The sequence below is a fragment of the Thecamonas trahens genome (genome assembly GCF_000142905.1).
Source record: "Thecamonas trahens ATCC 50062 unplaced genomic scaffold supercont1.53, whole genome shotgun sequence".
NCBI lineage: Eukaryota > Apusomonadida > Apusomonadidae > Thecamonas > Thecamonas trahens.
Window position 1 is genome coordinate 253845 of NW_013657627.1, and position 15729 is coordinate 269573.

Genomic DNA, 15729 nt, shown 5'->3' on the forward strand with positions numbered 1-15729 from the left:
AATGTTGTTGTTGTTGGGGGGTTGTTGATGGGGGTATGATCAATGCTGTTGTTGTTGTTGTTGTTGGGGGGATCGACGCGGTCAAAGCTACGCGAGCGGGACAGACGAATCGGGCGTAGTGCTCGAAGGCGAACCGCGGCGGCGGCGGATAATGACAAGGGCGACAACGGCGATGATGGCGATACCGGCGATGGCAGCACCGGCAACAGGGGCAACCTTGGCGAGGCTGCCGCTGTCGGAATTGGAGCTCGGACTCCCACCCTGCGCCCCGGCGGTAGCGGCGGGCGACGGTGAGGGTGGAGGAGCAGTGGCCACGGGGGGAGGCGGCGGTGGCGGCGGCGATGGCGGCGGCGATGGCGGCTGCGGTGGTGACGGCGGCGGCGATGGCGGCGGCGGGAGCGGGGCCTCAGCCATGGCTACACCATACTCGATGGTGTTGAAGTCGGACGAGACGTTCTGCCCTGCGATGAAGAGAACTATCTTGTCACCGTTGATGATGGCGTTGCCGGCGCGAAGCTCGCATGCGGACCAGAGAAAGTCGGACCGGCGATAGATGGGCGCGGCTGCGGGCGTAAAGGTGGCTGCGGGCGATGCGGCGTGAGCATAGCTGACTGCGGCCTGTGTCGTCTCCTGCGACGAGCAGCCGGCGACTTGGCCGGCCTTGTACACGTCGTGGAAGAGATACACGAGGCCGTTGATGATGGCCGGCGCCGGGGTGGAAAACCCAATGTAGCCGTCGCCGCGGGTCCAGATGGTTGCGTCCTGGTTCAGGACAACCTTGTGCCCTGTAAAGTGCGTGCCGTTGGTCGAGGTCGCCAAGGCGATGTCGTACTGGGTGTTCATCGGCGCTGGCGACGGGAATCCCACGACCGAAGTGAAGAAGACAAGCAGCTCGCCGTTGGACTCGACCACCCCGGGCTCTGCCACCACAAACGAACCAATGCCAGCCGAGTTGCGAGTGATGACTGGTGAGGCATCCTTGATCCACGGCCCTGCCGGCGACGCGCTCACAGCGTGGCCGATGGACCACGTCGTCACGTCGAGTGCATCCTCTTGAGCAGTGTAATACATGTGGTACTTGCCATCGCCGGAGAAGTACGCCACGCTGGGCGTCTCCGCAGCAGCCTCGTCATACGAGCCCGTACCACCGACTTCGATCACAGGCGCACCGCCGTTCTCGATGGTCCAGCTCGCGCCGTCATCGGTTGACGTCAGATAGTACGGCTCGACAGGCTTGCCAAAGACAGGCGTCTTTGGATGGCTCGCCCACATGTGCCACGTCCCATCACTCGTCTTCAGCACACTCGGATCGTTCCAGGCTACATTGGTCGACTGCGTAAAGCCAAACCGCTGCACGTTGGCCCAACCACTCAGCTCAGCTATTGCTTCCACGCGCTCATGCTGCAGCACGAAAGCAGCTGCAATAACGACGCCAACGGCAAACGCCACCCATGAGGAGTGAGACATGATGTATGAAAAGTGCTCGAGAGAAGTGGATGCCGTTGGGTGGCCGTTGTGTGGCCTGTGGAGCAATTGAGCTAGCGAGCGAGGCTGTGCGTGAATTGTGGTAAAAAGGTAATGAAAGAGTACTCATGCGCGAAGAAAAATATACATCGACTTGCCCTTGCCTGTGCACTCTGCGGGGGGTACAGCGGGGGGAATGAGTTTGGATATCGGTACTGGTATCGGGGCTCTTGCGTGCGAGGGCTATGTGCTACAGATTGATGGCGGGGAGGATCATCCAATGCACTTGTGGCTACTGGCAGACGACCGCATCAGTCTTCCCTGCACCAGCTGGCATGCTGCCGCCAGCCTTGGGCCAACCGTTGTTGGTAGCCGTGCGTGATTGAATGGATCCAGGAGTGGGCGATATTGTCAGAACGCATGTGCAGCTACGCCATGGCGTTGGTTTGGGTGAGACGGGGGTGGCTGGTTGGCCAGTGTACCAAAGCGCATGGCTCTCCGCCCGGACTCCCTCTCATCACGCTCATTGCTCACTTGCATCCTCATCCTCGACCGTCACCCAGCTGCCACCATTCCCACTTGATCATGCCGGTGGTATCGGCCATCAAACCGTGGTTATCTCTTGTCTTGTCTCGTCCTCATGCCCTGATACCTAGCCATGGCCTGATGGCGGACACGACTCACCCGCCGCTCTGCCTGCACACCATCAACACCATCCATGGCCACCTCCTTACGCCATCACCCTCCAACCATCACTCCCACCACCATGACATCATCACCACTGATGATCAATGCTTACCACCACCTGTCGGGCCTTCCACCAACTGCGGACAGACGATCATGTCAGAGAAGCCACTCATTGACAGTGGCGAACAACGAACATGATGATGATGATGATGATGATGATGATGATGATGATGATGATGATGATGATGATGATGATGATGATGATGATATTGATGATGATGATGATGATGATGATGATGATGATGATGATGATGATGATTATGGGCTCAAATACGGTCACAATCATGATCGATCACACCAAGGCTGGGCAGACGCACGCCCACTCCTCGCCCGCTCGAGTCAAGCAAGGGTTGACCACACGCCACACGCCCGAGGTATGTTCTCCCCCCTTCCCCCTTCTGCGACTATTCAGTGTAGCTGTCTCCATAGCTACCCCCTCCCGCCCTCTTCCCCATGGCCAGCCACATGCGGCATGGCGGCGACCGCGACATGGTGGTGGCAACAGCGGCGAATTTTGGTTCTTTCGGGAGGCGACATGCCCACCATGTCGCACACCTGCCACATGCTCCACCGCACGGGCTACATGAAATACAGGTGTACAAAGTAGATAGGGAGGCGGGGTTAGGAATCGTTGTTACCCATACAAAAATGCATGCACTTACTCTGCTCACTCCCCTCGTTATCCCGGTCTGTGTCCCCCCCCCCCCCCCCCCCCTCGCCCCTCCCGCCACCCCCCGCCGCCCCGCCTGACGCTCTCTCACCCAACCCGCCCGCCCACCCGCCCGCCCACCCACCTGCCTGTCTTCCTGCCTGCCGCACCTCCTTTCCCGCGCATGTCCGCGTGTAACACCTGTACATCTTCTTGTGACACTGCGACGTTTGACAATTCGATGCCGTCCATCGATGCCGACATGCTCAGATGTCATCGTCTGACCGCCTCTGTCCGGTCTGCTCATCTTACGTCCCGTCGGACGTCTCGATGGAGGTTCATGTCAACTCGTGCCTCGACTCGTCATCACGCCGCCAGAGTGCGCCGCCGGCCGCCGCCACAGTGCCAAAGACGGCTGCTCCGGTCACTGCCGCGCGCACCCGTACCACGGTTCGCGGGACCAAGCTCGCCAAGCCGGCGACGTATGGCGGCAAGAAGAAGCTGACAACGCGTGAGAAGAAGGCTCGCGAAAAGTTTGTCAAGAGCTTTGCCCGCGAGACAGGTAATCGCACCTGCTTTGACTGCTCCGCGCCGAACCCCATCTACCTCGTCTTCCCCTTTGCCGTCTTTGTCTGCACCAACTGCTCCTCGCTCCATCGCCAGCTCCAGCACCGGGTCAAGGGCGTCTCCATGTCCACCTTTTCCGACACCGAGATCGACCAGCTCCATGCCGGCGGTAACGACATGGCCCGTGCCACCTACCTTGCCAACTACACCCAGAGCCTGCCCGACTCCAAGACCCCGCCTGCCCGTGTCAAGGCCTTTATCACAGAGGTCTTTGACCGCAAGCGCTTCTACGCTCCGCCGCCCGCAGATGACGAGCTCGAGCGCGCAGAGGCCGAGGCTCGCGCCCAGGCCGAGGCCCAGGCCCGCGCTCAAGCTGAGGCTCAGGCCCGCGCCCAGGCTCAGGCTCAGGCTCAGGCCCAGGCTCAGGCCGATGCTCAGGCCCAGGCCCAGGCCCAGGCTCAGGCTCAGGCCCAGGCTCAGGCCCAGGCCCAGGCCCAGACTGCCGCCCCTGCCGCCGCCGCTCCGGCTGCCGCTCCTGCTCCCGCTCCCGCTCCCGCGTCATCGTCGTCGTGGATGGACGCTTTCTCCGCGCCTGCCGAGCCCGCACCCGAGCAAAAGCCGACCAAGTCGTCGACGTCAGACATCATGGCGCTCTTTGCGGCCTCGCCACCGGCTACCGCCGCAGCCCCTGCAGGCTTCGGCGGCGCGCCGTTTGGTGCCCCTGCTGCCTCTGCCGGGTTTGCCGCCTTTGGCGCGCCGGCCGCTGCACCGGCCGCTGCTCCGACCGCAGGTGGCCAGATGGCCTCACTCGCCTCGGCCTTCTCTGGCATGTCCACCGGAGCTGCGGCGCCGGCACCGCAGGCGGCTCACGGCTTTGCAGGCTTTGGCGCCGCGCCAGCTCCCGCTCCCGCCCCGGCGCCCACGCCCGCGCCGGCGCCCGCTGCCCAAGCCATGCCCGCCATCCCGCCGCTCCAGCCGCAGCAGCTCCGGCAAATGATGCTCTCTATGGCCCAGGCCAACGGCCTCGACCCCACCCGCATGACGCAACAGCAGGTCCAGATGCTCCAGCAGATGGTTGTCCAGCAGTACCAGCTGGCGATGAGCCAGCAGATGCTCATGCAGCAGCAGCAGCAGCAGCAGCAGCAGCAGCAGCAGGGCTTTGGCGGCGCCGCCGGCTTTGGCGCTGGTGGCTTTGGTGGTCAGCAGCAGCAGCAGCAGCAGCAGCAGCATCAGCAGCAGCAGGGCTTCGGCGGCACCGCCGGCTTTGGTGCTGCCGGCTTTGGTGGTCAGCAACAGCAGCAGGCCGCCGAGCCGCCAGTTCCCACTGGCCCGCCGCCGCCGGATCCGTTCGACGGCCTCGTCTCTTTCGACGCGCCGTCCAAGCCCGCCCCGCCACCGACGTCAGCCCCGTCGACAAACCCGTTCTTTGAGGTAAACCTTTACTGAGCCGCCGCTTCGCCTCAGAGGAGTCCGTCGACAACAGCCTCGAGACCAGCGTTGGCTGCCAGCGCTGTCTGCAGCGCCTCGCGTGCCTGCTGGCCCTGCCCGTCGCCGAGCAGCACCGCACCTTTGAACAGAGCCACCAGCGGCGACTTCTTCTCGCGCTTGACCGCCTCCTTCAGCGGCCCGCGGGCCGCATCTAGGTCGCCGGCCTGCAGATGGACCAGGACCGCGCGGAGGAGCGGGACAACTCGCCCGGCGCCAGCCTGCGCAAACCGCATGGCCTGTCGGAACGCCTTTTCCGCCGCGGCAGGCGCGCCCATCACCCCGTACACTGTGCCCAGCGCCTCCCATGCTCGCATGTGTTGCGGATCGACACGCAGCGCAGCAAGCAGCGACTCGCGTGCCGCCGCGACATCGCCCAGCATCAGCCGGGCCCGGCCGAGCAGCACCATCGCTGGCGCAGCCTGAGGGCTCTCCTGCCCATACACACCCAGTGCCACCGACGCCGCGTTCACGCCCTCTTGCAGCAGGCCCGGAATGCACGAGTCGGTCGCAACGTACTCGGTGAGGAGGTGCGACGCCAGCGCCATCGAGGTCAGCGCCAGCGGCTGCTGCGAGCCGCGACTCTGGCTTGCCAGCTGACACGCGCGGTCGAGCGTTGCACGCACCCGCCCGGGCGCTAGCGGCTCGCCACAGCCAGCGACCGCGCGTGCACGCAGCGCTGTCGCTAGCACCAGCCATGCGTGCCACGACTCGGGATCGAGCCGCACCATCCGCGTCGCTAGCGAGTACGCTTCGTTAAGCGCGGCACGGAGCGCGGTGACATCGCCGTAGCGCACGCCAGCTGTGGGCGAGAGCCCGCGGTGCAGCCGCGCCGTCGCCGCAAGCGACAGCTGCTCGAGTGCCTGGCTCCGGCTCGCCGGCAACTTGGCTGCCGTCGCCGTCGCCACCGCCACCACCCGCACCGCCCGCCCGGCCTGCCCAAGCTCGGTATGCATCCACAGCTTGGCGAGCGCGTTCCAGCTCCCGGCATTGCTCGGGTCTACGTGGAGAGCGTACTGCACAAACCGCGACGCGGCCCGGGCGTCGCCGGCCGCCGCCGCAATGTTCGCCATCAGAACATAGCCAGCAGGCTCGAGGCTTTGGCCGGTCCCACGCAGTCGCGCCGCCATGGCCTGCGCCTTTTCGTACGCCCCGGTGCACGCCAGGATCTCTGCGAGCGTCGCCGCTGCCAGCACGTGTTGGGGAGAGCTACTGAGGACGAGCTCGAGGTACTGCGTTGCCACTGGCACGTTGTCGAGCGCAAAGGCAACCTTTGCAAGTTCCACGGCAACGTCCGCTTGCTCCTCGGGCCGCCCGCCAGCATACGCCGCCTGATACGCCGCAATCGCCTCTTGGTGCCGTCCGGCGTGGTAGAGAGCGAGGCCGCGGAGCCGCAGCGGCCAGACCGACACCGACGTGTAGCCCGGAACAGCCGTCCCGGCGTCGAGTGCGTCAAGCAGCGCCAACGCCTCCATCGGCGCGCCGGCCGCCACTGCTGCCCGCGCTGCGTTGAGGACGAGGCCACCGCCAACTTCGGGAGCAACATTGCGTGCCTGGGCCACGGCCGCCATGTAGTGCGGGAGCGCGAGGCCCGGCTCGTTGCGCAACTCGCGCTGCCGGCCCACCAGCGCGTGGCTCGCCGCGCAGTTGGGTGCGACCTTGAGGTACTGGCTTCCTGCAGCGAGAACCGATGCTGCGTAGGCCGGGTACGGCTCGAGAGTGTGCGCGTAAAAGCCCGCCTCGCGCGGGCGGACGCCGGCCAGTGCTGCCGCCTGCAGCGCCTTGTGGACTTCGGTAACCGAGGAGCACTCGATGCCGGCGGCGGCACGAAGCGTCCACGGAAGCGACGACTCGGGATCAGCGACCTGAACCGCCGCGAGCTGACGGACGACACCTTGGGCGTCGACCATGCCGGCGGCGTAGTTGAGGGCACCAACAACCGCCAAGTTGGACGCCACACTCACGTCCGGCACCCGACCAGCCTTGGCTGTCGCCTCTGCGAGTGCTGACTGCGCTGCGAGCGTGTCGGTCGCAGCGAGCAGGACGCCGCGAGCCGCAGGAACTGTATACGCACTCGGCTCAAGCACAGCTGCGGCGGCCAACGGCTCCTCCACACCGCTCGCCACGGCGAGGTCATGCCAGAGCATCCCGGTGCCTGGCGCGGCGCGTAGCGCAGTGGCATACGCACGCGAGGCGCGGCGCAGCTGGGCTGCAGCTGTGGTCGCGTCAGAGGTCTTGACAATGCGCGCAAGACCCAGCGCCGCATCTCCAAGTAGCTTGCGCGGGAGGACCAAGGTGGGAACGAGGACAGCGGCGGTGCGGGCAAGGTCAGCAGCCTTGGTCAGGGCGGCCGACGCTGCCGCAAACTGTGGCGCAAACGGCGAGGCCGTGTACCGGCGGGCGGCAGTGATGAGGAACGAGGCGTAGCCGAGGAGGCCCGGCGCAAAGTCGGGTGCGTCGCGGAGGAGCGAGGCAAAGACAGTCTCGGCCTGCGCGCGCATGTCGAGGATGGCACAAAGTGAGGCTTCGATGAACCGGGCAAGGTCGGATCCGAGGCCCGGGCTCTCGCGGAGGTGGCTCACCACCTTGAGTGCGGCCGCGTACTTGCCGGATCGCCAGTAGGCAAAGGCGAGGGTCTCCCAGAGCTGTGCGTCGTCAGGGTCGATTCGCAGCGCGCGCTGGAGATGCGGCATAGCAGCAAGGAGGAGGCCCTCTTCCTCGGCGGGGGTGTAGCCGGTAGCTGCCGGTGGGTGCGTGAGCTGTGCCAAAAGGTCGAGGCCGACGAGTCGGTGCGCCCACTTGGGGTCATGCCGCTGGGCGAGGGTGTGGTGGGCGAGGTCGATGACGGCGCGCATGTCGTCGGCGGCGAGGAGGATGGCAGCAAGCGCCGACGCGGCATCGGCGTGGTCTGGCTCGAGCGCGAGCGCCTTCTTGAAGCATCGCATGGCCTTGTCGGGGTTGGACGGCGCGTAGAACCGCCCAAGGTGGTGAAAAGCGTCGGCTGAGCTGGCGTCCAGTCGTGCTGCCTTGAGCAGCGCAGTCTGTGCGTACGGCGCCTCGGTGGCAAAATCACCGCCGCGCTCGAGGTACACGATGCCTAGCCGCAGCTGCGCCGATGCGCGGCCGGGCTCAGCAGCCACGCTCGCGGCGAGCGCGTCAGAGGCTGCCGGGAGCTCACCGAGCTGGTAGTGGGACCAGCCGAGCGCCTCGAGCTCAGCCGGGCTCGGCTCGGCAATCTGTGCCAGCAGTGGGGCGGCGTCGGCAAAGTGGCCGAGAGTGTAGTGGGCCGAGGCAAGGAGTGCGAGCGCCTCGGGATGGGGCCCAGCCGCGAGCGCCGCCGTAAGCGGAGCAATGGCTGCCGCCGGCCGTGGACGAGGCCCATTGATCAGCTCGCGCGCCTGCGAGAGCTGCAGCGTGGCAAGCAGTTGCGCGGCCGGCGACCCATACGCGGCAGCAAGACGCTCGGCAGCCGTTGCCGCAGACTTGTACAGCGACGCTGCGAGGCTAGCCGACGAGACCGGCAGCCGTGACGCCACCGCAATGTACGCGTGCGGAATGCCGAGGTTGGTCAGCGCCCGGGCGAGTGGCTTGGGCAGCTCGGCAGTGTCAGCAAGCGCAGTGCAATCGTCAAGAGACGACGCAACACGGGCAGCATCGGACGCGTCGGCAGCGAGAGCAGTGGCGATACAATCGAGCGCGGCGGTGAGATCGGTGGCGTCGACAGCCTGACCGGCCGGCGGGCGAGTCGCCCACTCGTTGACGAGCGCAAGAACGTCAGCGGCGGTGAGGGACGACGCATCGATGGCACCGAGCTGGGCGGTGAGCCGCGGGACAACCCGGCGAGCAGCGGCAGCGAGCCGCGGGAGTGGGAGCGCATCGGGTGCGGCAAGCTCAATGGCAGTGACGGCGAGCGCCTGGACAAGCTCCCACTCGGACGGGGCCAGGAGGGCGGCCGGTAACACGAGAGCGTGGTTGGCAGCGAGGAAAGCAACCAGGTTCTCGAGAACGCATGGAAGCTGTGTGGGGAGGACGGTGGCAAGAGCGGCAACCTTCTTGCGGGCCTTGGCGGCGGCGGCGCGGCGCTTGGAGGCCATGCCGACGACCATCATCGACTTCTTCTTGGTGCCTGACGACGAGGCCGCAACAGCGGCCTCAAGCATGTCGTCGAGGCCTCCCAGGGCGTGCAGAGCCGAGACTAGCGCAAATAGCGGAGGTGCAAAGGCTGGAAGGGTACCTCCGTCGACCATCGCAGCCTTGTCGGCGTCATCAACGTCAGCCCAGGTAGCGAGTGCGGCCTCCCACTGCCGCCGCAGTGCAAGCGAGACAGCAGCCCATGCCGGGTACTTTGCTGGCGGAGAGTCTGGCAGCAGCGGCAGCAGAGCATCGATGACCGGATGGAGGCCATCAAAGTTAGAGGTGAGCGTATAGAGCTCAAAGAGGCCCTGCCAAGCCTGAGGCAGATCCATTTGAGCGCGTGTAGCCCTTGTATAGTACTCGACAGCCGCCGCCATCCGGGGCGATGACGAGCCAGTGGTCGAGGGCGAGGGCGAGTCGGTGGTCGAGGACGAGCCGGTGGGGGCGTCTGTCGTCGAGTCGGCGTTCGGCATGAGGACGGTATCTGCCGTGGCAAACATATTTTTGTCATTGCTGGTGGCGGCGGCGGAGGCGGCAGAGGCGGTGGCGGCGGTGGTCGTCGTCGTCGTCGTTGTCAGCTCGCCGTCTTCCTCGGCAAGTCGCACAGTGGCCATGCCCGCAAAGACCAGAGCATGGTAGTTGGTCGGTTCGTGGGAAAGCACCTCTTCAGCTGCAGAGAGCGCACTTGGGTAGTCCTGCTGCGCAAGGGCCTTCTTGGCTGCCTTGAGCTGCTTCTTTGTCGACATACCCCGCGCGGTGGAGGAAGGTGGGGGTGGGGGGGTGGGGTGGGGTGGGGTGGAGAGGTGGTGGACGTGATCGTGATCATGATCGTGATCGTCGTCGTGATCACACGCCACCGTCGGCAGGTCGTTGGCGGGCAGGCTCGGGATGGACATCGACGGAGAATCGTCAGGTTTGGCACACCGAAGAAGGCTTTACTCTCTACTACATCGGAACCGATGAGATCAAGAACATCGTGCCCGAGTGCTACATCGCCGTCATTACCCCCCTCCCCCCCTTCCCCCCCACCCGCGAACGGTGCATCCGCTTACGGCGTACAGCACCTCACTCGACGACCAACCATGGACTGGAGCACGGCGGAAGAGCGAATGGCAGCCGCACGTGCTGGTGGTGGCGGGGCAGAGGAGCAGCTGTTTGCGGTGGGGCTGGGCATGTTGGCGGTGGCTGGCGGAACGAAGAGGTCGAGTGGCCGAAAAAGGTCGCGAAGTGACGACTCTGTTGCAGACCGGGACGGGGACAGGGATGGGGGTGGGGGTGGGGATGGGGATGGCGGTAACCCACATGTGGATGAGTATCCATGGGAGTGTTTTGATCCACGTCGTGTGGAAGAGATCGATGACTCGGTGTTAGGGAAGGGGCTGGCGCTGGCCGTCCCCTCGCCGGAGGTGGCTGCATCGGGCCTTGCGCTCGAGTCGGTCTCGGTCATCATCAACAAGAATGGCAGTGGCCTTGGTCACGTCGTCCCCAATCCCATGGCAACCGCTCAGCCGCTGGTCATCGAACGTGAATGGTCCAGAAACGACTTGTTTCCGCCCATCGATGTTGTGTTTGATGCCCATGCCGCTGCCACGCCTTAGCCCACCCACAACCTCAGCCCACATCGCCTGCCGCGAGACCTTGTTGCGGCACAACTATGACCCTCATGCATCTGACGCTGACTCGGACAGGGAAGGGGGGGGGGGGGGGGGGTTAGCTGACCGAGCCGCTGCCTCATCACCGCAGCTAGGCCCGACGTGTAGACGCTCTCTGCAGCGTGACCTGACCGAGAATGGCCAACTGATGGCCTGCGCCATGTGACCGACACCGCCCAACATCAAACACAACCGAGTCCAGCTCCAGCTCGGGCACTCTTCCGCATCACAAAGGGGAGCAAGCTTGCAATCACCCCCATAGCTCGTACATCATCGCCATGGTTCTGGCAACGATTGTTTGCTCAGGGATGGATAACGATGACAAGCATTGCCAACCAATTTGAGCTGCCGTGCTCGAACAGTCAGCCACATCGGTGGGCGGCAGCCAAGCACAAGCCACCCTCCCCACCCCCTTCGACCCCACACCACATCACTCCTCTCCTCTCCCCCCCCATCCCTTCCCTCCAGAAGAACACATTGTTACTTTCTGTTTGGGTTGTGGTGGTTACTAGCTCTGTGACGGTCTCTACGTGAGAGCTACGAGTTGGTGGGAAGCGTCTTTGTTGCGCGAACGCGTTGCGAACAAGCGAACGCAACGAGCGAAGAAGCAACAATTGAAGGGAACGAAGGGAGCGAACGAACAAACGAACGAACGAACGATTGAGCTGACGGCAGACCATCCCGACGCAACGCATACGTACACGTGGCCAACGCTGACCGAGTGTTACTGGCGCATCACGAGTACCGATGGTCATGATGGTGTCTGAAAGCGAAGACTGTGTGACCTCTCGTATGGCTCTCGGAAAAGATGTGAAGATGCGCAAAGTGGTGCTGGCGGTGGTCATGCTCGCCTTGATCTGTGGTGAGTGGTTGCTGGTGGCTGGTGATGGAACCGACATTCTGGGCGTCCAGCAGGCGCTCCGCTCCGAGACAATCATGTTCATCGATGTGGCTGATTTTAACTCTGAAGAGATCCGGTGGTTTGGTCGCGACTCGCTGTCGATCTTCCGACCGTCCGACTCGCAGCTCGTGGCGACACTCACGTCGGGCGCTACTCCGGCGTCGTACACACCGACAGAGAACGGGGCGTATCGGCTACAGCTTAACGCAGATCAAGTCGCGGGCGATGTGTGGGACGTGACCATCCACAACACGCTTCTGGTCATGGATGTTGGCGGGCGTCTCTGGTCGCGTCAGTGGTTCTTTGCGGCAGCGTCGTTTGCTGAGACCGACGCGACCGACGTCTCGATGTGGGCGGTCTTCCTCACCTCGCTTGGCAACAAGCTAGTGGAGACTCGGTTTGAGGGCCTCGCCGGGTTTGTGTACGAGCTTGGGGCGACGTCGAACGGCATTGCCACAAACACGCCGGCGTACAAGTCGTCGCCGCAGGCTGGGCATGCGATCACGCCCGAGATCCCACTCTACCTCAGGCCGCCGAACCACATCCCGCTGGCAGACACGCAACCGACGATCGAGTTTGATGACGTGCTGTACGTGACGGTCGGGTGCGGCGCGTTCACGACCGAGTGCACGACGCTTGTCAGCGGGCAAGTCAACCCGCGGTTCCGTTTCTTCACCGACGCAGCGGGTGGCGCGTATCGGATTGTGTGCGATACCAACAGCGACGGTGTATTCAACATTGTCGACGGCTCGGACACGGTGCTGAGTGGCACGACGGTGGCTGGGGCTAACGAGGTGACGTGGGACGGGACCGACTCGTCGGGAGCATCCGTGTCGAACGGGTACTACTTGTGTGAGGTGTGGGTCTTTCTCGCGGAAATCCACTTTCCTATGGTTGACGTGGAGACCATTTACCCGGGCATGCGTATGTTCTCGTACTTTGAAGGAGTTCCGAGGCCACAAATCATGTACTGGAACGACGATGATGTGATCAACCCACCGGCGACGCCTGTCAACATGCCGAACGGCCAGCCCGGAGACACCGATTCGGGATGTTGCGGGTTCAACTCGACGTACGACGCGACGGCGGTGGCCAATGTCAATGCTAGGGCATGGGGCAATTTTGCGTCTGGGAGCAAGGGCGACCAGGCGATCATCAACACGTTTTCGTTTGTGGAGCGATCGATATCTGTTCCACTCAACGTCTCTGTAGGTGTGTCGGACTCGTGCCCGCCTGCAGCAGTGTATGTGCTCAACGAGGAGGTGATGGAGGGCGATACCGGGACGGTGTCGGTGATGGTCTCGCTTGTGCTCACGTCTGTGGTGTCAGCACCGGTCGACATCGACTATGCCACGGTTGATGGCTCTGCGTCGGCGGGCAGCGACTACGTGGCAGCAGCCGGGACGGTGACGCTCGTGCCAAACACATACTGCTACTCGATCAGTGTGGACGTGAATACGGACAACGTGCTCGAGGTCGACGAGCAATTTTTCATTGACATTTCCTACAATGGTGGTGGGCCGTCGCCGGTCGAGTTCCGTCAGTCACGGGCGGTTGTCACCATTCGCAACGACGACTCGAACTGCGGGGCCACGGCGCCTGTGCCCGTCGAGTGGCCAGGCCTCCTGCTCGAGGTCTACGACGACGTGACCGGAACCGAGGTCTCGGATCTTACATCGTCGAACGCTTATCTGACGCACTCGCCCGGGTGTGTGGATCCCGAGCTCAACACGCTCGAGGCCAACCCTGCGTCGGGCGCCTGCGCAGCGACACTCGTCTCGTCGCTGAACTACGGGGTGGAGGCATCGGGCTGGCTGCGGGTGGGGCAGACCGACACGTACACGTTTGTAGTGGCGGGTGACAACTCTGTCGAGCTGTGGCTCGGGCCGGACGAGGCGTCGCTGGCGCGGGTTGCATTCAACATCCTGCCCAACGCCGACGAGAACTCGTACAATGACGCACCGCCGCAGACAAGCAGCCCGATGGCGCTTGCCGCCAACGAGCTGCTCTTTATCCGGGTGCTATTTAAGGAGGGCGATGAAGAGAACCCTTCGGATGACTTTTTCTCTGTGGCTTGGTACGGGACAACCGTCTCGACCAATGTGGCAGTTGTTGGCAACGGCGGCTTCTACTCGGAGATGCTCTTCCACAACAACACGATCGACGTTGAGTTTGAGAGCGACGACACGTGCTGTACGTCGAGGATTGTGGAGACCGAGGTCCGCGCAGTGCGAACGGAGGCTGACCCTTGCTCTGGCCAGCTCTTTGGCAACGTGACGAACATGATTGACCTCTCACCGCGAGCCGTGAGCGTGAACGTGGACTTTGAACCCGACGAAGTGCACGAGCTCGAGTATGTGCGCGACGACCTGTTTGCCGACATTGGAGCTGTAGATGTGACTGGACAGGTGTTTGCTGGGCGTGTGCGGCACCCGCTGACGACCAAGTCGCGGATTGCATCCGGCAACGACAACGCATTTGAGCGTGCGGGAGACGGAAGGGTGTGGAACTCGTGGGGGACGCTCCCGATCGGGACGTGGACGCTGGCGACCACGTTCGACAGCATCGGCGTCCCGCAAGGCGCAACAATCACGCGGGCGTACATCGAGGTGGAGGGTGACAACGGGGGCGGACAAGACACGGGTACCGGGGTGGATGTTCCAATCTGGGGCCATGCCGTCGACAGTGGCAGCTCGATTCCGGAGACTGACTTTTACATTACGAGTCTCCCGCAAACGAGTGCGACCGTGACGTGGACCGAAGTGCCAGAGTTTGTGACGAACGCGCGGTATCAGAGTGTGGACATTGCGCCGATTGTGCAAGAGCTTGTCTCGCGGAGCGGATGGCGCGGCGGTAACTCTATGACGATTGTGTTTGGGCTCTCGACTGGGACGTCCAACATCCGACTGGTTGAGTCTGTGAACGGAGACGCGTCTGCAGCGCCGACGCTTGTGATCGAATACCACACGGGGTTCGGCACATCTGCGAACACGGGCGCGGTGTACCTTGGTGACTACTCGGACACAGCGGTGGGGACGGTCAACTCGCTCTCTGGTGGCTTCCGGCTCAACTTTGTGCTTGCAGCCGCCGGCAGCTACACGTTCTCTGTGCGGCACTCTGTGGTGGCGAACCGGCTCGATGCCGGCAGCGAGCGTGTCAGCGCACTGCTCCGGGTCAACAACGTGTACTTTGGAAACGGCGTTGGCACGGAAGGAGTGCAGGTGCTCGAAGAGTTGACGGCGTCTGGAGTGTCCACGCCGACGACGTCGAGCTTTACGCTCTCGCTCCCAGCCGGGGCGAGCGAGATTGTGTTTGGTGGGTATCTCTCGCGGCGAAGCGGGGTGCGCGACTACGCAGCTGTGTTCTTTGATGATATGGTGCTGAGTACGACCGATTTTGTCAGCTCGTGCTCAACGGCCAATCTTGAGTACAGCTACGAGTGGTGGGCACCATCATGCTCACTTACCGCGCCGTGCTCCACGACGCAGCTCTCTTCTGGCCTGTGTGATCCGGAGATCCGGCTGTTTGCGCAGAACGAGGTCTGCTGTCTCGAAGTCAACGTGGCTCTACCCAAGGAGATTCCCCCTCTCAGCTTTAACGTCAGTGATGTGGCCGCGAGCGAGCCGAGCTCGGGCTTTGTCGACTATATCGTGGCGCTCTCGCTTGGATTCGACGCCGAGATCGAAATCGTGGCCGTGCTCGAGACAGTCAATGGGACAGCTCTGTCTGGATTTGACTTTGCGCTTGTGACCCCAACTGTGGTGTTCCCCGTGGGGACCGAGACGGCCAATGCAGTTGTGCGTGTTTATCAGGATGGCGTGTACGAGGGTCACGCAGAGTCAGCGCCACCCGAGACGTTTGTCGTCCGGGTGGCGAGCATAACGGATGGGGTGACAGTTGCGGGTGTGACTCTCACAACCGTGAGCATTACCGATACCACACCACCACCAGCACCTCCGCCGCCGCCGAGCCCGCCCCCACCGAGTCCACCACCGCCGCCGAGTCCGCCGCCGCCGAGTCCTCCTCCGCCTAGTCCTCCTCCTCCGCCGCCTAGCCCCCCACCGCCGCCGCCGAGTCCTCCTCCTCCGAGTCCTCCGCCGCCGCCGAGTCCTCCTCCCCCGAGTCTGCCT

At 63.7% G+C, this 15729-nt stretch overlaps 5 protein-coding genes across 5 annotated transcripts; 3 read left to right on the forward strand and 2 right to left on the reverse strand.

Annotated features, from left to right (window-relative positions):
* Positions 1-87: 87 nt before the first annotated feature.
* AMSG_09748 (uncharacterized protein) lies at positions 88-1272 on the reverse strand (the record flags this gene model as incomplete). The annotated part of the gene is made up of 2 exons (XM_013898638.1): positions 88-247; positions 374-1272. 2 exons carry the CDS (start codon positions 1270-1272, stop codon positions 88-90), a joined length of 1059 nt encoding a protein of 352 aa, XP_013754092.1.
* Positions 1273-2542: 1270 nt separating this feature from the next.
* AMSG_09749 (uncharacterized protein) lies at positions 2543-4857 on the forward strand (the record flags this gene model as incomplete). The annotated part of the gene is made up of 3 exons (XM_013898639.1): positions 2543-2585; positions 3131-4803; positions 4833-4857. The coding sequence occupies exons 2-3, from the start codon at positions 3131-3133 to the stop codon at positions 4855-4857; spliced, it is 1698 nt and encodes a 565-aa protein (XP_013754093.1). The 5' UTR covers positions 2543-2585.
* Positions 4858-4887: 30 nt separating this feature from the next.
* On the reverse strand, positions 4888-9792 carry AMSG_09750 (uncharacterized protein; the record flags this gene model as incomplete). The annotated part of the gene is made up of 1 exon (XM_013898640.1): positions 4888-9792. One exon carries the CDS (start codon positions 9790-9792, stop codon positions 4888-4890), a length of 4905 nt encoding a protein of 1634 aa, XP_013754094.1.
* A 541-nt stretch (positions 9793-10333) lies between these two features.
* Positions 10334-10644, forward strand: AMSG_09751 (uncharacterized protein; the record flags this gene model as incomplete). The annotated part of the gene is made up of 2 exons (XM_013898641.1): positions 10334-10358; positions 10397-10644. The coding sequence occupies 2 exons, from the start codon at positions 10334-10336 to the stop codon at positions 10642-10644; spliced, it is 273 nt and encodes a 90-aa protein (XP_013754095.1).
* Positions 10645-11490: 846 nt separating this feature from the next.
* Positions 11491-15508, forward strand: AMSG_09752 (uncharacterized protein; the record flags this gene model as incomplete). Its single annotated transcript, XM_013898642.1, has 2 exons — positions 11491-15468; positions 15497-15508. The coding sequence occupies 2 exons, from the start codon at positions 11491-11493 to the stop codon at positions 15506-15508; spliced, it is 3990 nt and encodes a 1329-aa protein (XP_013754096.1).
* Between the last annotated feature and the right edge of the window lie 221 nt (positions 15509-15729).